The 25,238-nt window shown below is 41.6% G+C and overlaps 1 protein-coding gene across 1 annotated transcript in view; it reads right to left on the bottom strand.

The window, feature by feature from the left end:
* Positions 1–15,866, bottom strand: part of frem2a (FRAS1 related extracellular matrix 2a) — a 57,743-nt gene extending 41,877 nt beyond the window's left edge. Inside the window, exons 1-2 of the mRNA XM_018692539.2 lie at positions 10,554–15,866; positions 7,783–7,872 (exon numbers count right to left, since the gene is read on the bottom strand). Coding sequence (XP_018548055.1) covers positions 7,783–7,872; positions 10,554–15,528 — 5,065 coding nt within the window. The 5' untranslated portion in view covers positions 15,529–15,866. The remainder of the gene's footprint in view (positions 1–7,782; positions 7,873–10,553) is intronic.
* Positions 15,867–25,238: the final 9,372 nt, after the last annotated feature.

Raw genomic sequence — 25,238 nt, 5'->3', positions numbered from 1 at the left:
GGCAAACAGCATGATTTGGATATCTCCTGAGGTGTGGTGAGATATTAGTAGGCTGACCAGGAATTTGTGGCCCTGGGCAAACATATGTATTTAAAATTCTGCTCGACTCGACGGCAAATTGACGATAAAGTGCGCAAGGTTTCTTTGTTGTTAATTTATCAGGATCAAGTGTGTTTTGACGGTGTGGACTGCCACTTTACATATGTGTGGGTAATTATTTCCACTAGTCGCTGTGTTTGATCAATCACTTCACACGACTTCAAACCAAACTGAATGCAAGGATGAATCTGGTACTGCTGTTTATATCAGTGAGTATTATACAGTATACTATATATATGATTGTGTACGTACGTACTGTATGTGCGCCTGTTGGCAACAAAGGAAATGAGGTGCATATACAATTATCCCCTCATCCACACCACCCACCCACACATCTACCCTGAAGAGATAAAAGTTGCGTGCAACAGAATAATGCATTGTTTCCTTCCTACATGTAATAGCCATCAGGCACGACTGTGGTGAAGGAACACCTAAAGCAACCACAAGAATAAATGAAGCCATGAGGAACTGACAGCTCGGGCAGAGAAGCCTCACTCCTTTGAAGTTTTTGTGACACGCTTAATAACCATGAGGTTTTTCACTGATATCTACAAAGACAACCGTGTATGACCCTGGGCATAGCTTAAAGGGAAAAAGCTTGGGGACAAAGAAATGGCGGCTTCCTCAAGGTGCATGCGTGTGTGTGTCTGCTCTTGTACAGATGCGCTTGTGTGTGCGCATATGAATATATCTGTGTGTAAGCACCGACACAAACACAGATGAATAATAGCACCTAAAAGCATTTGTCCTCCTGCAGGATTTTTTTTTTTCTGTGCTCATGACAAAGGCAGAACTCCAGCACACCTATCACTCCAGCTTCAGCACAAGTCTCCCCATGCCACTAATATAATATTTAACAGAGGGATGGGTTTAATGTATCTCAGGATGGTTACTGGCACTCCTGAGAGCAAACTGTGCCGTGTGAGTACGGAGATGATAAACTAGGTACTGAAATCTCTGGTTTCTCCTCGCCACTAATTTTCTCTGCTCTCATTTCCCTCCATTATCTCCTTCAACTCTTTAGAACAAAATTTTATTTAGCCAGAGAATGTTCATTTTTACTTCAGTGGCATACCATACTTTTAGATATATGGTTTTTATTATTTCATAATAAAGCAGAGCTCAGAACAGCTCCCCAGTGCTGTGTACTGTTATACTGCAGTGAGAACAGAAAAGTGCTTTACATTGTAATGCCCTCTATGATTTAAATATAAATTAGAAGTCCATTAAGATCCATTAAAAATGAAATAGCAGGAAATAGAGACAGTAACGATGACACATGCAAAGACAGTAAAACAGAGAATGTGAGCTGGAATTGTCACTTTCCTACAGTTTTGTACGGAAGAACTGATATGCCAGTGCTGTAGTTTTCTAGTCAAGTGGTCGATTGGTTAGTCGATATGCTCTCGTCTGTCCAAAATCTCATTGGATGGACAATCGCCAGTGTTACTTTCGCAAAGGAGAAAGTGTTACATCAATAGCCTGCCAGGATTAATCCATTGTTTTCAGAGAAACAGACTACCTGCGAAAACACCCACGTTCACAACGTTTAGCTCGCCCAACCTGATGGAGACTGCTACGTCTAATGTATTTGACATTTACTGAACGTTTACTGGCACCATGTTGTGTGGCTGTTGTCGGTGTCAGTTGTCAGTGTGGCTGCATGAACAAAAAGTCAAGTGTAAACCTTGCAAATAGCATATATGACATATCTCAACAACCAACATGGAATGTCATCTACAAACAGTATACCTAACTTGTCTGTGTAGATGCACCATCTACTTCTATGTTTCATGTCTCAGTCTCAGTATATCAGAATTGGCACATTTCAGTATGTTTGGTCTAATAATCCTGCTGCAAACATAAACACTACTTTTTTTATGTTTATTTACTATTTATTTGGACTAATACATCTACCAGGTAGACTATTCATATATACAGAAATGTAATTCATAGCATTTTACTGGCAAAAGATGTATTTTTGGTTTATTCTAAAGATTAGATGCTGTTTGGTCATGTTTGTGTGGTAGATCAGTTGTCAAGCTTAGAGAAATACAGAATCAAAGCTGATTAACATGATGAAAAATCCCTTCACATCTCCCAACAAGTCTCACGCTCTCATCTCAATGCTCTAATGAGATGCAGATCATCGCAAGAAGCAGCATTCGCAACTGCAGAACGTGCTGTAATCCTACAACAGAGACATCCATCAGCACCAACGCTGACAGACAAACACAGCAGGCAGGGACAGACAGCGGGAAAAGACAGTGAGGGTGTGACAGTAAAACCAAATCCTGACGCAGGAAACAGAGTCGACACTCGGAACAATAAACCGCAACATACTTTGAGATTAAACTCGACGAGACGGGAGGGCAAAATACTAAGACTGTACCTCGAGAGGAAAAGAAGACATTGATAGGCGGCAAGACAGATAAAAATAACACTAAGGAACAAAATATATAATGAACACAGATGCTGAGCTGAGTAAAAGAATGGAAAATTAATAAAACACATCTAACGAGATCTAACATTGACAGTGTGAGGGGCGAGAGATTAAGAGGATAAAGATGGAAGAGTTGGGCCCTGGGAGAAGCAGATGACAGTAAATTCCTGAATGCAGACAGATAAAGAGAATCCTCTATTCAAGCCAAGGGACATGTTAGTGTGTGTGTCAGTCTGTGTTGCATGCTGATGTATTAGTCTCCGATTCTGTCCTGATCAGTCGGACAGGTCAACAACAAAAGAAGGTCAACGGATTAACCTGCTCCATTTGTGGCCATGGTGACAGCCAGTTTAAACCTGTAACTGTTTGTTTTTTAGGTGCTTTCACATGACAACTCAACTTCCAAAGAAGGTGGGGTATGTTAAAAGAAGGACTGGGGAAAGTGTAGTGTGTGTGTGACAACTTTGGAAAGGAATTAAATACAGCTTTTACAATGCAGGAAATCCAGAAATCTAAGACTGGATTATCCCATTTACATTCAGTTTCTTCATGGATGACTCCAAATTTCTGAGCCGAGATATAATCAGACACTGCATGACTCATTCCACTATTGAGTTGGAGAGTTTAAAAATTATTAGAGAAGCAGTTTAAAAGAAAAAGGGCACCCCGAGGAGGTCATTTCATCTGAAGTGGTGGCACCACTGTTATGGGGGAAAAAATGGCCTTTTGAAGAGAGAGGAAAAAGTCACTCAGATTTACACCCAATCAGAAATCATACGCAAACAAAATTAATGATAAAGAACTGGTGCCCTTGCAGTGTAGTCTGATTATTATTCTTCTAACACCAACAGGGGAAAAGTCTGCACTGTGAGTACTTTGCTTTATTCAAGAGAAATTTGGCGAGACAAGGAAATGCATGTGTACTGTGTGCGGAGAAGTGTGGATGAAATGGGGATATAGAAACTGCAGGGGGTCTTTACAGGAGGATATATTGTCGTTGTAACTCTAAGATAAAGCAGCGGTGTGTCGGAGTTGCTCGTGGGTAGGGTGGGGTGGGGATGGGATGAAAGGAATGTATTGTAACAATCGATCCCATGTGCAGCGGGGAGGAGAAACATACAGGGAAAAAAAAGACGGGATTAGAAGAAAGATCAAGGAGAAACATGCTGGTCTAATTCAGCAGGTACTTCCTGCGGACATGATCTGTCTGTGTGAGGATGTATTAAACATGACAAATCATTAATATCATCAATTGTATTTTTAAGTAGCAGGGTTATAGCCATTTAAGATAAAATTCCACTGCTCACTCTGAACAATCCAAAAGGTCTGACTGTCTTTACATTATACTTTTCTAGTTACATTGCTTACGGATCGACATAATGCTGCATTGTCTCATCCAGCGACACTGCATCATATCAGTGGCAGAGACATCACCTGGACAAATACAGCCAAACTAATGTATCTGCATGGCTAGATACCACTACACTTCAGTGACACCAATGTAATTTAGGTGAACCTACATTTTAAGTGGAACTGGCACAATTAGTTACTTAGTGAGTAACTGAGTCAATCCACTGAAAATAATCATTAACTACTGTGATAATTGGTGGATCAAACATTCTGCAGTTCAAGCTTCTCATATGAGGATTTGCTGCTGTGATTTTTTTCCACAAAATTACAATCTGTAGACATTTTTGACATTTAAAGACCTTTTATAGACCAAATGATCAAGATTGATCAAGAAAATACATGGAAGGTCAATCAGTAATGAAAATCATTGTTGCTGCATTGTTGTTGTTGCAGCTCTACTTTCATATTTTGTTTTCATGCTCTTCAAATTTGCTTCACTGTAATTGGTGTTGTTTACTGCTACTATGCTTTAATCCTCTGAAAATCCCACAGCCACAGAGAAGCCTGGGAAACAAGTCATATTCCAACCCATTACAGTCAACTACAGTGATTGCAGCTGGTCTTAACCTGGGACAGAAGGTGCTTCCTGCCACTCTTCCCCTGTAGATGAGCCTTTAATAGAGCCATGTAATTACCAGTGGCTGCCTCGGAGCTCTGCTCCGCTCAGACGCCCCAGGCTCTCATTACCCACAATGCTGCCTGGGCTCTTAAATATCAAACACCTCTTTTGTGCTGGAGGCCTGACCGCCCCTTAGCCGTTGGCTATCCCTCTGTGCTCTGCTGTGCATGCATGTGTGGGATTGTTTGCGTGAGTGTGTACCAGTGCACATGCAAATTAGTGCTTTAAAACATCCCTCCTATATATATATATATATATATATATATATATATATATATATATAGGTGTACCTACTCACATGTACATACATGTTTTACAAGAATATAATGCCCACATGCTGTAAAACTAAGGCTTACAGACATGGAGGAGTTGATTTGGGGAATTTTTGGGGAGGAGGGCACTGGGAAGGATGAGTTTGTTGCAAACTTATGGACTGACAAATGTGTATTTCAAGCACAGAGTTCTTTTTTAAAAGCCTCAGGTCTTTTATTCAAACCAGACTATTGCCAAGAGCTGAAAAAAGAAAAAAAATCTAAGAACTTTACAGGAGCATGGACAATCAATTAGTCAATGTTTCTCCTTTCATGTGCACAAAGAAACTGTTATTCTGCTGCACATTAGCATTTTCTTCTAAGTGCACTAGCACTACAGTACGAAAAACTCTTCTGAAAAATGTGTCCAGGGCCAATTTAGTTCATGTTTTCAGACAGAGAGTTTGCAATACAGGCTTTTCCTCTTGTGTAATTTGGAAAGCACGTTTAATCTTTGGACGCCAGTGGTTAAGATATCAAGTAGTTTTAAAGTGAAGGACAGAGTCACAATGTAAATAGGACTTTTATGTACAGTGTTGTATATCCCATTGTACCTAAAGAATACAGCCGGCCCTGGTGATGAACAAAATAACCTCAGACCCACATTTTAATTTGACACTCAGTGACACATAATCTTGTAATCCTATGAGTCACTAAGAAGCATTGTGTTATTAACTGAGTTTCTGAATGTGAGTCTGAGAATTTTTCTGCCAAGTCCATTTAATTCAAATGATGGGAGGCTTACATCGCTCTACATCAGTTGTTCTGTGCGTGCTTAGTCTTTAACACAGTAGCTTCATATTTTATCACTCAGGAGGAGAATGAACAGACTGAGAGAAATGAGAGTCTGCTGCATCCTGTTCCAAACGCATTCTGTACTTAAACACATGTGCTGTCACACACACACACACACTTCTTTTTACTGTGGCTATGTAATAAGTGTGACTGCACATTCTGTTGGATTTAGTCGTTTTCACACACACACAAAGAAGTAGTTGTGCGGTAAAGTTGCGGCAGAGCTGAGAAAATTTAATTAACCTGTATATTGTATCTCGGTGACGGCAGAAAAGTGGTGAGCACCAGTCAATTAGTTACAAAATAAGACAGAAAAACAGAGAAAAAACAGTTAAGGACTAAAGCAATAAAGCTGTTATCTGATTGTTTTAAAACAGAAGTGTGGACTGGGAGTTGTGGCTCTGAGGTCATTACATTAAAACTTGATCTTAAACCACAATGTGAAGGTTTTATGAACGCATTTATTACTTTTTATGTCATTCCATATGTTTGTTTATTTAATAACTTCTACCACTCTAACTTTCTATCAATAATGAGCTATTTTAATTGGTTACGGTGGCCCCTAAAGACAAAACACGAGGAAACAATAAGGAAATGTGCTTCCAAGAACAGTAAGACAAGACAATAAATAAGAGCAGCCTTTTGTGTATGTTTTGGTATTTGCATGCTATGCCCCACATGGAGGGCATTTCCCTTGTTTGTGCTTTCCCTCCTGTTTAGTTCTTATTGCCTACTGATATAAATCCTCAAATCATTTTCACAGTTTGAATTTGATTGCAGCCTTAGTAAATGCTTTGAAATGTTTCTGTTCAGTGTAACAACATTTGGTTTTCTCTGAAACAAATGCAACCATCTCTTGAGCTCTCTGTCAATCGCAGCAATTTCCTATATGAGACTCCCAGCCACTGATTGCTTAATTAGCTGCTGCCTTTGGTAAAAGGAAGCTAATTTATGCACATTGCAGGCACACATATGGAATGAAATGTACAAAATTTAAAGTGGCTGTTTCTTGTGCATAATTTAGGCTGCAAATGACAGTTATTATGCATCTCAAGTTGCTCATGACAAAAATAGAGAGGAAGACAAATTTGATACTGATTTTACACATAAAAATGAAAGTATGTTGTTTTTTTTCCCCTCTAAACTGAAAGTGCTCATTGCTCTGTATAGTGGAGTTGTCTTGACCTTCTAGAGGCCTGACAGAAGTACAGTTTAAGTCTTGTATAGCTTGTATTTTCCGAACATGTGGCTGAAATTCCCCTCTCTATGCTGACATAAAAAAAGCCCTGATAAATCAGCCTCACATCAAGACAGAACATACAGTAATACTGCTTGACATATCCTGCAGTCATATTCACAAATTACACAGGCGGTCTCATTAAATCATTGAACTGTGAAAATGATGCGAGTTAATCTCAGCGCCCACAAAAGGAGTTTTCTATCTTTAATGAAACTGGAAGCCTTATCAGTTCACCAGGAAGCTAATAAGATGTAGCATCATTTGTAGTGTACAGTTACAGACAGAAGGCCTCTGTTGGTCTATGCTAATTTTTCAGAAAGTGATATTCTGACCCACAACTCTGAATGGCAGATCACTTTATAGGCAAATCCCGAATCAAATGAAGTCAGTGCAAATATTTGTCACCTCGTGCATCCGAAGCTGACAGAGATGAGGCCTCAATTTAGCATGATGAATATGAATGAAAAGAACAGAAATAACAAAAATATATTTCACAAAACTGTTTAGAAAATCTGCTGGGAGCTAAATTAAACACACAATGAGCTGAGATATGATGCTTGACAGTCGTCTCGCAGGTCCACAACAATCATGAATTGTGGGTAATGAGTGGTTCCCTGAACCCTGACAACTACTGTAGAAAGAGGAGAGATACAAATTCACCAAGAGAAACGAGAAATCAGTGAGTCTAAAGGTTAGAGACCATAACCAAAAAGGGACAGGTTCTATCCTCACCTAAGCCAGTTTGTATCTATCGACATGTTGCTGAAATGCCATTTGATAACACACTCAGGATATTTCCACTCGTTCAGAGTAAAGTTTCTCTGGTTAAAAAATAGGTAGCTAAAGATAAACAGTGAAACCTTACCGTTATCCTCAACAGAGAAATGGAAGAGATCAGATGTGGCATTTTCTTCGTTCCGCAACACATAGCAGATGTTCAGGTCGTCAATATCAGCTGTAATAGAGAAGCAACTTTAGTTTAGGTTTGGGTTTTTTTGTTTTGTTTTGTTTTGAGTGTCAAAAGTCATGCAAGTGCAAAAACAGGTGTAAAAATCTGGGCAGGAAAAAGCACAAAAAAACTGAAATTTGTGCAAACATGATTAAAACCCTGTCACCTGAAAACCAACAAAGGAAGACAAAGTCACACAGAGATGACAAGCAAACAACGACAAAATGTTTTGATATAATTAATGACAGAATGCAAATGAGTGCCCTGGCCCTCATTTGCATTTTAAATTGAAGTGCTACACTGTCATGTCAATGTGAGATGACGCACCATTAAATTTTTAACAATCTCCTTGCTCTGACTTCAAGCAAGTTGAAGGCTAAGTTTTAAATTGTATATCAGAGAGATCTGCCCTTGCCAAGGTTAAAAAAAATATGAATTTATGAAACAATTTGCATTTTAAGATTAAAAAAACCTTCATGTGAAGTTTCATGCTGGCCGCAGAAATAGCCTCAAACATGCTTTGAAGTCATATTATGGCTTTCTGGATTGTTCAAACACTCTCTCTGTCAAATAATTGTTCAAAGATGGAAGCTGTCCTGCTTCAGCACCATATCAGCAGCAGTAACAGCAGGTCTTAAGTATCACACTGATTCAGTTCCTTATCAGCACTCAGCATGAACAATTTTCTACCAGAGAAAGCATTCTGAAAGTCATGCATCTGTAATCCAGGACGATAAGGCCACCACCTCAAAATCCCAGACAGCTCAAGCTAAACCAACAGAAAAGGGTTTAAATCCTGAACCTGTCAGTTCTCTGTGTCAACAGCCCTGAAAAAAACAGGTGATGGTGGATGTTTAATGACAGACGAGGGCAAGAATGTTAAAAACAGGATTGCAGCGGGCACCTACACTTCCACAGCTGTTTTCCCAAACTTGTCTGAATTACAGGGCTGTGTGTGCATTTTTTCCACCACTCTCCAGAAACATCTATTACAGTGCAGAAAAAATCATCAGGACTGTGAAAGGGCTTGGCCCCTGCGAACCACCTCCTTCAATAATAGATGTCAGAGGAAGGAGGTTCATAAAAGTATAAACCCCTGACTCCTGGCCGGGACGCATCTTAAGCCTCTTAGGTGGCTTCCTGTCATCTCTGCCTCTCTCGCTTCCTTTCGAAGACGGCGGCATGGACGTTTTACAGTTATGTAAATGACAATTGTTGACAATTGTTTTACTCTGGGATTACTGCTCATCTTTTTACATTAATGAGTATTGATCTGATTGTATAGGAGAGGCAGTGTTGTGAGAGTGTTGTGACGCAGCCCTGAACCCGGGGACCTTGCAAATATAAAGTCAACACTCTGAACCTGGGGCACACTGTTCATCAAATATTTAAAGAGAATGCCTCACGGGATGTGCCCTGGAAATAGGATGAGTAAATAAAGAGCGAGGGATTGTCTCTTTCACCTGACTGATTCTTCTGACGAGCCTGTTTGCTCTCACTCTCTCACGCCCCCCTCCCTCATTCTTTATTTCTCTCATGCCACCTACACCCCCATCCCCCCTGCCTCCTTTGCACTCTCTTCCACTTTACTTGCTCTCTCTGCCCCCTCTTCTGCCCCTTTGCCTCTCTCTCTTGCTGCACTCTCGTCTCATCTGTGCCCTTTTTTTTCTTTTCTTTTTTTTCCAAAGACTGCAGCCGCACAGTGGTTGTCAGAAGTGTCCGTCTCCTGCAGACTGAAGAGCTCTTTCCCCCCCTCTGTGTTCTCTGCCGCTGTCTGTGCCTATGCCAAGCTGAGAATTTTCTTACTTGTTTGTTTAATTGCCTCAGCACGACGTGAAATGCTGCATTGATTGCATCGCTTTAAACCTCAATCAGTGGCATTGTTGTCTTGATTCCTTCACCAATATCAATAAACAGACATGCACACATGCAAAAATGTTTACATAGTTCAGGTGGTCTTACTCTGCTTGTTGGTGGTGTATGGATATGTATTTTGCTGAGGGGTTTTAGCTTACCATATAATTTTTTAAGACGCACCCATTGCAATAAATTGTTTCAGATTACACTGACCTGGTGAAACCATCAAAATGTGCTGCAACTCAAATGCCATCCTGTCACTAAAAGGTCTGCACTGACCTTTTCACACGATCCTCTACTTTCTGTCCTGCTTCATTTAACAAACCGCTGTCGAGAACATCAGATGTGAACATTTCCCCAGAGATGCAGAAATAATAAATTATTCATCTCTAACCATCTACAAGACATTTGTGCGAAACATCAGCCCCTAACTTTGGTCTGCTAATTATGATTTGATGAGCGAGGCACATCTAAATCAGGCCCACAAATTAACTATTGAAATTCCCAAGCCAGCACTTGTCACACATATGAATAATTATTACCCCATAAATTAAACTCTTTGGTAGTCAGTGTGAAAAAAATTAATCAAAACTTGCAGGTTTTCAGGGATTTTTAACTTTAACGTTTTTTCTGAAGTTGAAGAATATCACATTACACATAAGACAGATTACATTTTTAAATTCTTTTGTTTTTTTTACTGGAGCCCACTATCAGTCAAGCACTATCAAGTGCTAACAACATAATTGTGATTTGATTATGACATCCACATGCAATATTCATGAAAAGTTCAATAGATTATAATGCTGATGAGAGTTTTCTTCAGAGCTTACCTTGACTAAATGTGTCGATGGAGTCATTTCCGTGTCCCAGGTTGATGATGTAACCATGTTTGGGCTGGGTGGTGATGTGGAACACCAGGGAGGCCGAGCTGCTGTCTCTGTCCTCTGCCCTCAGAACTTTGGAGCTAATGGGGAATCCCAGGTGACCTGTGGCCAAGGTCTTCAAAGAGGGGGCGCCTTTGTTCACCACGATCTGGGGGATGCCATTGTCTGTTGCCACAATAGTGATCTTCATGGTTTGAGGGCGACGTGTCTCGAAAACGGTGTCGGGGAAAACATAAAAGTCAGTGTGTGTGCCGTCAGTGACAGTAAATGAGAAGGAGTCCTCTGATGACTCTGTGCCATCATGTTTGTAGCTGATGAGGTTTTCATTTAGGTCTTGTTTTGTGAAGCTGGTGACAGGTGTGGATTGGTTATAGAGGAGTTTACCATGGACTGGCAGCTGGGTGATGGTGAATTTCAGCAGCCTCTCAGCTGTGTCCTGGTCCTCAGCTGTGAGCTCAAATGGTGTAATCAGCTTAACCTGCCCTTCTGTGACAACTAGACTATTTATAGTCACAACAGGTTTCTTGTTGTCAACATCTACAATAGAGATTCTGAATGTTCTGAAAATGGGATTGTAGCCATCAGTGACCTCAAACTCAAAACTGTCCATTTTCACCTCATCATCTGAGGTGTGGATGTAGTAAATCTTACTACCAGCCAGCTGCAGCTGAGTAAAGGACACAATGGGCATCCCAGGAGTATCTGTACACTCTAAGTGGCCCCTTACAGGAGCTCTTGTGACAGTAAAGACCAGGTTCTCATCAGGACTGTTGAGGTCGGTGGTGCTGAGGAGATCTGTGGTCAAAGTCACTCTGCCACCTTCTCTCAGAGACACGCCTTTACTGACAACATCAGGGAAAACCATGTCGATACTGCCCACGGTGATGTAGAAGTAACGATCAATTAGTGGGTTCATCCCATCTGTGACGTCAAATTTGACCAAGTCTCGGATGCCCTCCTGTCCATTGTGTGTGTAGACTAAAAGCCCTGCATCGAGTTCAGCTTGTGTGAAATTCATGCCCACAGTGATGTTCTCCAGAGACCCGGATGGAGTTTTCCTCTGAAGGAGACCTTGACCAGGCCCAAACCGGATGATATATGTGAGTGTACTGTCATCTGAATCTAAATCTGTCGCTTTGAGGACTTTGTTGTTGATCTCTTTGGTCTCTCCGATTTCAACCTCCAGGCCGTCGTTGATGAGCAGTCTGGGTGTCTCGTCATCTACAGCAATGATCATAACCATGGCTGTTTTCTGCACAGAGTACTTTCCGTCCGTCAGAATTACATCAAAGCTGTCCTCTGTTGTCTCTGAGTCATCATGCTCATAAATAATACTTGATGCCTCCCTGATCTGCTCTAAAGTGAAATTAGTCACCAGAACTGAGCCTGTGGATAGCTGGTTTAAAATGGCACCGTGTTTGGGAGGTTTGGAAATGATGAACATCAGCTCCTCGGGGGGAATATCAGCATCAGCCCCATTCAGAATCGGAGTGTCAATGACGATGTTCATCCCCTCCATCACAACTATTTCCCTCAAATAAAGCTCTGGCTTTTCATCATTTGCTGGGATGATGACTATTGGGAAGAAATGGTTTTCTGAGAAATTGATGCCATCAGAGCACCTAAATGTGAACCTATCCTCCACTGGCTCTACCTCTTTGTGAATGCTCTGCACATAGTAGATATTCCCCTCCCTGATGTTTCCAATGGTGAAAGCACTGATAGCTGTTCCTGACCTGGACTTTTCTGAGCCTGGGGCTGGTGATATATTTTCCACATAGCCAGCAGTAGGCTGGACAATAATCGTGCAAAGGATATCATCCGTTGGAGTGTCATTATCATCAGCATTCAAGTGCTGAGGGCCGATGGCATATTTTTCTCCTTCAATGACACTGAATTGAATCCCAACTCCGACCTCAGGGGCCTGGCTGTCAACAGGAAGGATAGTGACTCGAACATGGACTCCGTTGACCTTATTGCCACCGACTGTCCAATCATCAGACATATCTGTAAGAGTCAAATTGAAGCCGTCCTGCTGAGAGGTGAGACCTATCTCACCACCGGTGTGTGCGTACACAACCACACCGTTAATAATATCAGCCTGTGTAAACCTAGTGGCAGGCACTCCTTTAACCAATATTTCACCCATAACTGGAGGATCCTCCACAATAAAGGTCAGCTGGAGGTCATCTGTGTCATCATCATGGCCTTGAATGACATTAGTTGTGATTTCTGTGGCTCCGTTTTCCAGGACATCCATATGAGACCCGATCGTTCCCGCAGGCAGGCTGACTGTTGGAGTTTCATCGTCAACAGGCTTTACGTTAACTTTGACCGTCACAGTTACAACATGAATCCCATCACTCACATCCAGCAGAAATTCATCACTCACCGTCTCCTCCCCGCCATGAATGTATGATATCTTCCCCTCTGAGACATCCTCGAGTCTGAAAACCCCTTTTTTCTCTAGGTCAGTGAATTCAACCTGAACTTGGCCATGCTTAGGGGGCTGGCTTAGAGTAAAGGTAATCTGTTTACTCTCTGTGTCGAGGTCTGTGGCGTCAAGCTCAGCGATGGTGATGATGTGCATGCCACGCTCAAGCACAGTAAAGCCAGTGTTTGTAATCTGAGGGGGTTTATTGTTGACGGGCTGGAGGTAGATAGTGAAAGCCCCTTCCACACTGTTCCCTGCTGTATCTTCAACAGTGTAACGAAACTGCACGACGTGGGCTGTGATTCCAAGCTCAACGTCTGGGGGGCCGTAAGATATCTTATGATGGTTTATCTGAGCTTGTGTGAACTCTGTGACCTCAGTGTCTGGGCTGTCTGTCAGAACTAAAGAACCGAAGACGACTGGGTTATTTTCATCTGTGTCTGTCGGGGGTTGGATAACTGTGTATTTGAGGTCACGGTCCTCAGAGTCCAAATCAGTGTAGCGCAAAACTTCTTTGCTAAACTGAGTGACCTTGTACTCCTGAACTGTCATCTGCAGGGTGGTGCCAGGGAAAAGCTCGGGGGGTACGTCGTCGATGGGCAAAACCCGAATTATAAATGCACTCTCCCCTGACTCATTAGGGGGGTCGTTGTCATCTTGAACTGTGAACACAAACTGATCCATGATGGTATCGGTGTTGTGTGGGCCTGTGTGCTTGTAAAACAACTTTCCATCTGTGATATCTTTCTGAAGCCACTCTGTCACCTCCTTCTCATACACTTCATCTTCAGCGTTGAACTTCCAAGAGGAGGGGTCCTCAGGGGCATCTGACTGCCTTAGGAGAACTGTGCCAATTGTAGAAAAGGGAGGGACAATGGTGAATTTAATAGTTGAGTCCTCAGAGTCAATATCGGCAGCGCTGAGCATGAGGGGAGATACAGGCATCATCTGGTTTTTGAATAGCACGAGGCCAGTGTTGGCATTTATAATCGGTGGCTCGTCATCAGTGGGAACGATTGTGATAGGAAAAAGGAATTCTACTTCATTTTTCCCATCCATCATCTTGAAGATAATGTTGTCGCTGTATGTATCACTCCCATCATGCTGGTACACAACAACTCCTGTTGTAAGATCAGCTGGCGTGAAGAATTTCCTCTGAGAGCCCAGCACCATGAGGTCCCCATGTCGCAGCCCATCCACCACTGTGATGGTGACAGAGTCGAGGTTGTCTTCATCGCTGACCTCCAAGTTGTGGGCGCTGAAGAGAGGCCGAGACTGCCCCTCGTAGAGCAGCTGGCCTGTGTTACGTGTCACAACGGGGGCCAATGAATTCATGGGCTTCACAACAATCATGAAAGCGAAGGGGTCCGAGACGGCCCCATCCGTGTCTACTACCTCGAACTCAAGCTGGAAAATCCTCTCTGTGTCTGAGTCCAGGGAGGGGGGCTTGTAAGCTATTTTCAGATCACGCAGGTCTCTCTGGTAGAAGGATGTGATGGGGAGGTTTCTGTCATCAGTGCTGACTATGTAGCCCTCCTCATAAGACAAGGGAGAGGTGATGTTGAAAATAAGCTCATCTGGGTCTGACTCTGCATCCTCAGCAGCGAGCATGTCAGGGGTGAGGGCAGTCATTACAAACTGGCTGACCTCCATCATCATCATAGACACAAAGCTGGGTTTGGGAGGAGTGTTTTCCTCTCCCTCTTTGATGCGAATCATGAGATGGAAATACTCCTGTTTCACTACGTTGCCTTCCTTGTCATGCAGCTCCACAACCATGGGAACATAGTCCCTGTTGGGGGACGCTCGGTCAAACGTGTGCTCATAGCGGATGTCAGCTTGTGTTAATTCGTCACAATCCATCATTTTGGAAAGTTTGCCCCCATCAATAAGTCTTCCATATCTGGGCAGAGAGCTGCCGCTAGACAGGGATGCCACCTCACATTTATGAGAGTCTCTATCATAGGTGAACTCTAAAATCTTCTTATCAATAGGGTTACTGATCCCCTTGAGATTATCAACAGTGAGAGGCATGTTTTTGGTGAGTAACTCTAGCTGCGTAAAAACTACTTCAACCTCCATCATAAACGGGATGATAACGGTCTCGGTTTGCGCGTCATACCTGAGCTGCAGCCTCACTCTGTCTTTAGCTGGACTCCTGGAGCCGTAGTGGGAGTATGTCACATCGTTGGGACCGAAATCACACGGAAACTTTTTGGGAGAGAGGTGCCCCGGTCTCTGCGAGAGCGGATCGTTATCCAGGACTGTGATGCTACATCGATCCCCCGGCTGAGTCTGAATGACCAAATCGTTGATAGGGTCGATGAAGACCGATCTCCCGAAAGGCACGCGTATTCCGTTGTTGGCCACCAAGATTGCATCTTCTGACAGTTCTGATCTCAGTGCGTAAAATAATCCAGAGCTGTCAGGCTGAGCGGAAACAATACCTGTTACTAAAAAACACAGGAGAAGTCTGTGGAACAACATCTCGGCAGCGGATCTGATCCAAAGCGTCCGAAAGCAGCCACTCTGCCGAGGCGACGCTGCAAAACGCTCCGGACTGTTTTACTCGAAACGGTAAAAATTCCCAAAGTGTTGGGAGTCAGCTGGGTGCCTACTCGGTGACTCCCGTGCATCTGTCCGTCCGGACCCTCGACATGCTCGGCTAGAATAGCGCGCAGGAGTTTTAACTTCAGACACTTGAGAGCCTGCGTAAAAGTGCTACCGCCCATCTCTGCGCATATTGGAGGGTTTTTAGGGCTTGGTGCCTCAGCCTCGTTGGCTATAGGCAGTGCAGCTGTCATTCACAGGGAGGCGGGAACTAGAGGGTGAACCGAGTTACACAGATGTGATTCATTTCTCAGAGTTCAATTACTGAGTCCAGAATGTCAGGAGAGGCGAAGGGGACAATTCTCTGCTAGATATGATAAAAGCATTCAAAGATAATACTGTACTGAAGAAGCATAGCTATCATTAGTAGGACATAACACAGATCACACAGCCATGTCGTTTGTGGACATAAAGATGAATTTGAGAGATAACTTAGTTTTAAATTAACTGATCATTTTAACAATGCAAAAGAAATGTTATTACAGATTTTAAACAAATCGTTTGTTTCTTGCATATAAATTCATATGATTTATGCACTAGCAGGCTACTAAGTTCTAGTGTTCTTTTATAATTACTGCAATTATTCATTTTTACATCTTCAGAAAATGAAGCTTGGTAGGGTCCACTCTCTTTCTCTCTCTACCCAAATATTTCTGAATATCAAACTGTCCAGTGAAGCCCTAAAAGTTCATTTAAACATGTCCAGTAACTACAGAAGATTTTGCAGATTGTGGTATTTCTTGTGTATAATCAGTTTTACAAAAATCAACAGAGTCTGAAAGTGATTTTTACAGAAATTTTTACTATAAAACTATGAACAGGGAGTGCTAAAACAAAACAAAAAGGGGAGCAGTTATACAAGACATGGCCACAATACATGAGATACGAGACACGATACTGGTCAAACAAACTTGTACAAGCCTTAGAGCACTGTTAGTGTTGGCTTAACAGTCCTCCTCCACACCTCCTGCAAAAAGCTAAAGCGTTAATACGCCGATAAAACTGAAAGACTGGGCTGTTAATTCCATATCCATGAATACAATCATCCATTTTTTTGCTTGTTTTTGTAGTTAATTTTGTGGTGAATAAGTAGCTGTACATGGGCCTGGGAAACATCTTGACCTTCCCTCAAGCAAGAAAGGGGGGAAAAAAAACTGTAAAAGCCAGAATGAGAGAGACAGAATGACCCTGTCCTTGTCAGACTAGATCAGTAAACCACAGTATAATCCAAAAAAACAGAATCCAAGATATTGCCATAAGCAGCAGCGTTGGGATGTAAAATACACATTCAGTTGTCAGTGACAGACCACGGTGGTCCTTAGGGGGAATTTGTACAGCAAGTTGAAACATCTGTCAAGGCTAAGTCATGAGCGAATAAACCCTTCTCTCCTGCTGCTCTGCAAACAGGCTTTTTGATGTAATCGTTTAAAATTTTTTGCTCAATATCTTCTTTTTTTATTCTAATATTTAGCATTTGTGCAGAGGGATTTGGCAACAGTCTCAGTCAAATGAAAAGCATGGCTGCCATTGATCAAATACAAGTCAGCAAGAAGTTTGTGCAAAAAGTTGTACAGTGTCTGAGAAACATAGTGTACGTTTTAGGAGGCTCGTCAAGGATGGGCGGAGCAACTGCACTGTGAATATGTGACAATTCATGCAAATATATATAGACGCTATACGTCAATTGAAGAAATTTCCTGTTGCTATGAAACTGGCTATAAGTTTCAAGCATGAATATTTGAAAAGCTGCTCTCACAAACCTGACAGCCTTTAGTCTTTAAAATTCTCGTACATAAGCCTGAACGTCAGAAGTGCTGCTTGTGACTACATTTTGTTCTTGACTCTCCACCACCCACGTTTAAAATGCCAGGTGATTAGAGGGTTTCTAGTTCCTTGTTATTTCAAAGTACATGGCACCCCCAGCTTTTCCAGCTGTCATATTCTTTATATGTGCTGGAACATTCTTCTTGCAGGTTTACATGAGAGACACCACTCAGATGCATGTGTGTTAGATCTGCTCTGTGAGAAGTGAGCACATTTAGACAGATTATACTGAGTATTAAAGTCTGCTGAGAGACAGAGGGAGTGATGAGGAACAAAGGAGGGATGTAAAAATGATTGTTATTAGGCTGGCAAAATTAGAGAGTAGTGAACATTTTCACCTGGAACTTTAAGCTATAATGTTTGTTTCCCACAAAATCATTTTCCATGGAAAAACATATAAGGGAATCCACGTGATGGCACCTGTTTATAAGTGATGCTTATTATTCGGACTCCCTGGATGTCTAGCATTTCACAAACATTATGCTCTGTTCCCATCTGACTAATTAGCGCAGAAACTCTGGCTCATCCCTTGCAGCTCATCTCCATCGCCTACCAAGCACTTTGAAACTTTTGGAAAGTCCAGCCCCAGATTTATGACATATTCATAGAGTTTGGGATGTTGGGCTCCTTCTGCACAGCAGCTGCTCTGCCGTGATAAGGCCGCACGTGGAGATTCTGGGGTTTGAGCCTACATGGATGGGAATGAGAGAGACTCAAAACTGTCATGTAATGAGACAGTATGAGGGTTAGGAGCCCATCACATTGTTGAATTTGCATAAAATCTTGGCATGTGTGCCACAGATGACAAAAAACTTTCTTAAAATAAAAGCTAATTTGTTTGAAGTCATTTTGTGATGAGCTGGACCCAGATTCACCATTACAAGCCATGGCAAATGGCTTTATCTTGTTACCAGGAGATGTAACCATTAAAAAGCCGTCATAAAAGTCCAAAAATAACCTCTAGGAAAACAATGGAGATTCTCAGCAAGGCTGAGCCACTAAAATGCGACTGTGCCACACTATGGAAAACTTGGTTTGTTTGTTAGACACACACCACCCACACACCTCTGTCCCACCAGAATCAAGAGGTAGGAGTTTTAATCTTTGATGCTGTGACAAAGCTGAGTGCGGCAGCAGAAGAACACAGGATATTTTCCTGGGAACATTTTCTCCCTCTCATTTGTCTCTGATTAGGCAACATGCTTTTGCTGATGTCGAGCAGTGTTTCGAGTCCATGCACAAAATTAGTTTTTTGATCCAACGGGAAGTGAGTGCATGTTTTATATCTTGAGTACAGTGGTTAGATTTTTTAAAAATCACTTAAGGAGGACATCACTCCCGGTCGCACTTCAATAAATATTAAATAAGTCACCCCTGACCCCCAAAAATAATTCACTGTTTGAATTTATTTATACAGTGAATCTATTTAAGGCACAGACTTTGAACTTTACTTGAGTGTTATCACCTTCTGCTACTTCACACTTCTTCACTAAATTTCCTTTACTATATTTTAACAGGTCTACTTACTCTGCACACTTTATTCATAAAATATTTGATCAGTTTATAAAATATGATATGTTGCCATAGTTTAAACTGCACAGCAGTATGTGATGTAGCTCTTGTTCAACCAGCTAAAACATTAAAATGCTCTGTACATATCAATGTGTGCCATGAATAATAATTTAGTAATGTAATGTAACTCTCTTCTAGAAGGGGTCATTTAGCTTAATAAGCACCTTTGTTTTTGACAACACAGCTGTTACTCTCATGTTTTCAACACTACACATCAATGAAAGGAGTGGGCCTCCTGTCACTCACTGCTGCATCCTCACTATCTCCATAACTGCACAGAACCTGTCGCTTCTTGAGGAAGCCAACGCATAAAAGTGATGGCTCGACATGCAAAACCACTGTTTTTACCTCACTGTGGATCCAGCCTGCAATTACCTCTTGTCTGGGTCAGCTGAAAGTGTGATGGGAACCCCCCACCCCTTACCCCCTCACACCCCTCGCACACACATTCACACAAGGACGTACAAACACGTACAGATTCACATCTGGTCCGTCTTTGTTCCCATATTGCAGTCATGAAAATGCAGGCATTCAGAGGACACACCAGGAACTATTTTCTCTAAACAGGCATCTCAGTGCCTCCACTGCTCTGTAATCATGAGCACAATGACCATGTGAGTTTACACAAAGTGCCATTCTGGTAAACGTTTACCGTCTGGTGAAACTGCCAGTTTGCTCCTGCGTCTCACACACTCATTTACATTTACAGATGACAATGCTCCTGTGGTCTTTTGACTTTCAGTTACAGGAAAAAGGTTATTATCATAAATTAGAGGGAAATTGGGTAAATATCTGTTGTATCTGTGAATCTGTTTCCAGATGAATTGCCCTGAGAAAATGTAAGAAAAGTCATTCAGTGACAATCAAGACTTTCAATGAACTGCTTTGCCACTTTACAGCTTGTGAAAAAAAGACACTAGTTTTCATCCATTTCATTTCACCACTTTCAGGAATATCAGCCACTGTAGTTTTGCAAAATGTATTTCCCAGGTTGATATTCACCACTGCGTTTTGTACCTTAAACCTGGAGCAGCCCTCGATACTGAACGATTAGGCTTTAATGACTTGTTTACAGCTCGTGTGTGGAATTTATTTCCAGCTGGTTGGCTCTGTGACATGCCCCCTGCAGAGCATATTCTCTCTATTTCATGTGATTTCACAGAGGTGATGAGTCTAATAGGGGACAAGCCTGCCACACTCCATCATGCATCAGACAAAGCGCTCAGCCCTCAGCCCTGCAGGCAGTGTCAGTTTGCAATGGGTGTTGTCAGCTCTCGTGGCTTGTTGGAGGTGAACATTTGTTGCAGTACTTTTACAGCATTTTCTCGTTAGTGTGAATTGTAGTTTGGATGAAAGATGAATATGAGAAGAGAAGAGAAGACTTTTTAAACCAATGAAACATTCTGAGCTTCCTAGTACAGTATATTTTCAAGGCTTTCATTTTAATTGCTTTCTATTTTTATATAAACCTTTTTGAGTTTAAGCACAGATGAAAATACAAGGTCCACAGAGAAGAGCAAATTAAACTGTTTATATTCCTGAGACTAAATATTAATTACTTACTGCACACTGTAGTTATACTGTAGATGCAGCTAAGGCTGGTTAAATGCTCTCTTGCAGATGAACTTCCATCCTATGGCACCAACAAAAGATTCCAGTGTTGTGAGGAAAAGTAAAGAAACATCCACTGAATAATATGAATAAGCCAAATCAATAATTTCAATGCCGCCTCAATTAACATCTGAATAGTCAGGGGAAGTCATGGTGTTATTTTTTTAATCAACTACTGCTCTCTGGTGGTGAAGAGCAGCAGCAGCATTCCAGGAATCGGCTCATGAGTAAAGTGCTATAGGTTATCAGGCGGTGACATTTATCAAGCTGCACCGAGGGAAAAATGAGGGTAACGCAGCAATGGGTTAAGCATCAGAACTTATTTTCTCAGGCATCCCAGTGTTGTGTTAAACTGAATCATTTCCACTGATCATGACATGGATATTAAAGTTTTAGCTGGCTCAAGGCTGTGAGTGATAAACAGAATCAGCGGGTTAGCACATTTTATGCATGTAGGGTATTAAGAAAGTTGTAGAAGCACATCAAAGTCCTCAGCTGATACACACACACACACACACACAAATCCATGTTTAATTTGCATGCTTACTCCAGTGAGGATTTTCACCCTGACATTTGACATTACAGGCATTGATCTGCTCTCTCTGTCCACCTCACTGAGATAAATACAACATAGGAGCTGTGTGAAAGCAGCACTTTAAAGACAGGCGTAAAAGAAAAGAGAGAGAGAGTCTAAGTGCCTAATAACAAAGTTTCAGCTGTCACAGCTGAACTCAGACTCAGAACAGACAGTGCAGCTGGTTTGAAGGTTAACAGCATTCTGTGTGACACCCTTTCCCTTTACTCTTCCCTTTGTTCCAATGAATTATTCCTTGTCCTCTGACACTTGCTGTTCACACACACATACACAAACACAGACACAAAAATGCACACAGACTCCCTGACATTTAATATTGCTGCACCAGTGAGATCTCTGTCAGTGAAGGAAGACTGCTCAGGTGCTCAGACTGCTGCATTTATCTTATTAGATGTCACATAAGATTTCACAGAAACTGTGTGGCAGACTCACCTGTGTCAAAATTGTACCACTTGTGGTATGAACTTGTGCTTCTCATTTCTCACTATGCACTGCAGAGTGAGAGGAAGTGAAAGATGAGGAGCTGCTAATACAAAGAGAAACATATGAAATATATAATCAATAAAATGTGATGTCTAAATTATACAGTACTGCTTAAAGCCAACATTATCCTCAGACGCTCACTGAGAAAGGTTAACTCCCCACAGAGAGACTAAACTAACCAGGGATGATAATGAAGGAAAGCAGGATTTAGCCAGTAAACAATGAAAAAAGGATACTATAGTGATTTAGAAATACATTTCCATAACGTTGGGGGATTCACAAAAGACATATTTTAGAAAATAAAAGTGATATCCAGACTTTTTAGTCTCTCTAGTCCCCTCCCTCCTAAATACCAGCTTCTTTTAAATCCCACACCTCCAGTTTTTAATGCAGACTTTCTGTTAAAAATCTGTCTATATATGAGATCTTCATAAAACTGAATTTAAAATTGGCGCAATGCCCCTTTAACTGACCCAATCAGTGCTAGTAACTCTTAGTAATAAACAAAATTCTCAGAGAATATTTGGCTCCCATTGGATGAACACATATTCACGTGACGTTTATGCTGCCTGTTAAAGAAGAATCTCAGAGGATCACCAAAGAGATTCCGATTCATCCTGAGGGAAATATGAATGCATACCAAACTTCATTGCAATCCATCCAAGTTGTCAAGATTTTTCAATATAACCACAAATGTCAACTTGCTTGTAGTGATAGAGGGAAAGTCAGGAGATCACCAGTCCTGCTAGGATTTAGCATCATGGGAACCATGGATATCTGTACTAAATTTCATGCTCATTCAATCTCAAGTTTATTCTAGAGGAAATGTCACAGGAAATATCAGGGGGTCACCAGTGTCAGCAGAAATCACAGTTTGAGGACCACGAAGGTCCAATCCATCCAATTGTCTGGACAGAGACAGAGGGACATTGCCATCCACAGAGCTACACTGCTAGCATGGCAAAAAAGAGCAAAACAAGGCAGAGAAAGTAGCCGTGAAGCTCTAAATTATATCTCTGCACACACATGCAGCGTGCTATCACTGAGACTAAAAAGTAGAGGCTAAGATTTTGCTCTCTCTGTTTTGACGAAGCCTCATGGATATACCACGAACAAGCTAAAACTCGCCTGTGGCTGTTGTGTCCTTTAAAACACACTCGCCAAGCGGTTTATTAACACTCCCACAAGCCTTTTATACACATCGGTGCAGAAAGTTGGTGGAGAGAGAGAAAAGATACAAAGAAAGAGGGGATTATAAAAGATTAGCTCTTGGACTGCCTCAACAGATTTAGGAGACCACTTAACTTTAAGGAGCGAGGCAACTTTTAAATGCTTTTCATTCCCCTTTTGCATTTGAAAAACACTGCAGATGCTGTAAAATCACAGCACAATCTTGTCACTGGTTGTACATTTAATGAATTAGCATTTCAGTAGAGGATCATATGCTTATAACGTTGTCATACAACATGTCAGTGCTGCTTATTGCTAAATAAGTTTATGGTCTTATATCATAGATCATAACATACAATATATATTAGAAACGCTTACAAAGAAGAGGACCAGGTGCTCGTAACCAAGGTGAACAACCCCGTCACAGAAAGAATTCAATTCAAATCAACTCAGTTTTATTCATGTGCCAAATGACAACATACAAGCATTATAGAGAAAAGTCTAGCAATTCCCACAATCAGCAAGTACCTGCATGAAGTTCTGCACACTTACAAAAGAGGATCTTCAGATTCAAGGATGGAAGGATTGATTCACTTCATAGTGAGAAGGTGACATAGTGTTAAAATGTGAAAGCAGAGGGAACATTTTGATTGTGGGATCATCATCTTCAGCTTATGTGTGATTCTAGAGATTTAAACAGGCTATCAAATACAGCAATGGCCAAGAAGATGAGAGGTGGTAAGAGGCTGGAGGTATTTTCCATGAACTCATCAGATAGTAGGTTGATGAGTCATTTTTTTGGATGTGAAATAAATGGATCATTTTGCGTCTGAAGAGCATGTGTGTGGGCCTTTTCTCTACAAGATGTGTTATAAATGCTGACAGGTTTATTCTTAAAAACACATTGGTTGGATATCAAAATTTACATCAGTCACAAATCCATTTGCATTTGAGAATCGCACTGTGAACACTGAGTTGAATATTAACATCTTTAATTTCAAAAGACACAGGAAAGGGAAACCATGTACAGGATTTGTACACAAATATGTACAGCTGAGAATGATAAAACCTGGGTTTGGATGTGTTTTGATATAAACCAAGAGAGCACACATTATCTTACTTTAGCCCTGAGGATATCAGATATATGATAAAGAAGTATCTTCCTCTTGGCTGGGATATGTGGAGTGTTCCATCTCATTGCTGAATTAGAGAAAATTGCAGCATGTCGAAGTATGCTAGTTGCCTAAATATCTGTGCTCCATCAAGATTAATTAGCTGTCATTCTGCAGAGGAAGAAATACAAGAACATGAATCAGAGCAGCTTAACAATATCTATGCTCCTTTGTGGGATTTTCCTCCAGCTGCTGTACTCATTTTAAGACAGAAGGGGGCAGAATTAGGTCATTAATATAATTAAATAATCTTGATGTGGAACCTCAAATGGCTTTTTATCAATATCCCTGAAGTGTGATACCATCTGGCTGGTGGTGACTGAAGTTCCAGCTGATTTGGAACATTGTTCACACAGACGCACACGTGCTGCAGGTGTTTGAGTGACAGATGTGTGGGAATGAAGTGAAAATGAGCTGGATGGGCTGTCAGAGGGGGGCTGTTTCCACTCCCTAGTTCCCCATTTCTGTCTTGATATGGCTCACTGACCTGTGGCCACAGCACTGGTCTTATCTGTGCTGCGTATGTGGAGGACCACCAGATCTCATTTTAGATTGGCTGCCTTTAATGGGAGGCCAAGGGGCACGTTCAACATGTCGTTTATAAAACAGTGGGGGCACAAAGGATTGGGGCAAAGAAGATGGAGGTGTCAGTGGGAACACCCATCTTATAGCAAGTGGGTCTTGATTCCTGTATCTGTTCCTCACACACAATTACACACACACACACACACAGCTTCATGCACACATCAGTCAATACTAGTTTGTCATCCCTGCGTCAGCATCCTGTCCCCTGTTCCTCTGCATGTCTGCCATCTTCAGACTGAAACACAAAAAACACTCACTGCAGGAGGCTTCAAACCATTCATCATCTCACATCATGAGCTCTATTTGATTGCAAGACAGATCAATCAATCTATCAATCAGTGTGTTAAGTTTTGGTTATAAAATGGGTTATAAAATTTGTTTCAACAGGTGGTATTCATTCTGGAAAATGTGTTGCTTGACAGCTGTTGTGCAGTAGAGTTATTCTGTAGTTCTTTTTTACACATCTGTCTGACTTCATACAGGTGCAAGGGCAAGAGGCTGAGCAGGGGACACATTCCACCACCCACAATGCTGCACTCTGAGGAGAAACTGGTGTCTGATTATGTAGACAAAAA

Source organism: Lates calcarifer, linkage group LG20 (genome assembly GCF_001640805.2).
Source record: "Lates calcarifer isolate ASB-BC8 linkage group LG20, TLL_Latcal_v3, whole genome shotgun sequence".
Lineage (NCBI taxonomy): Eukaryota > Metazoa > Chordata > Actinopteri > Centropomidae > Lates > Lates calcarifer.
This window is presented reverse-complemented; position numbering and strand designations above follow the sequence as displayed.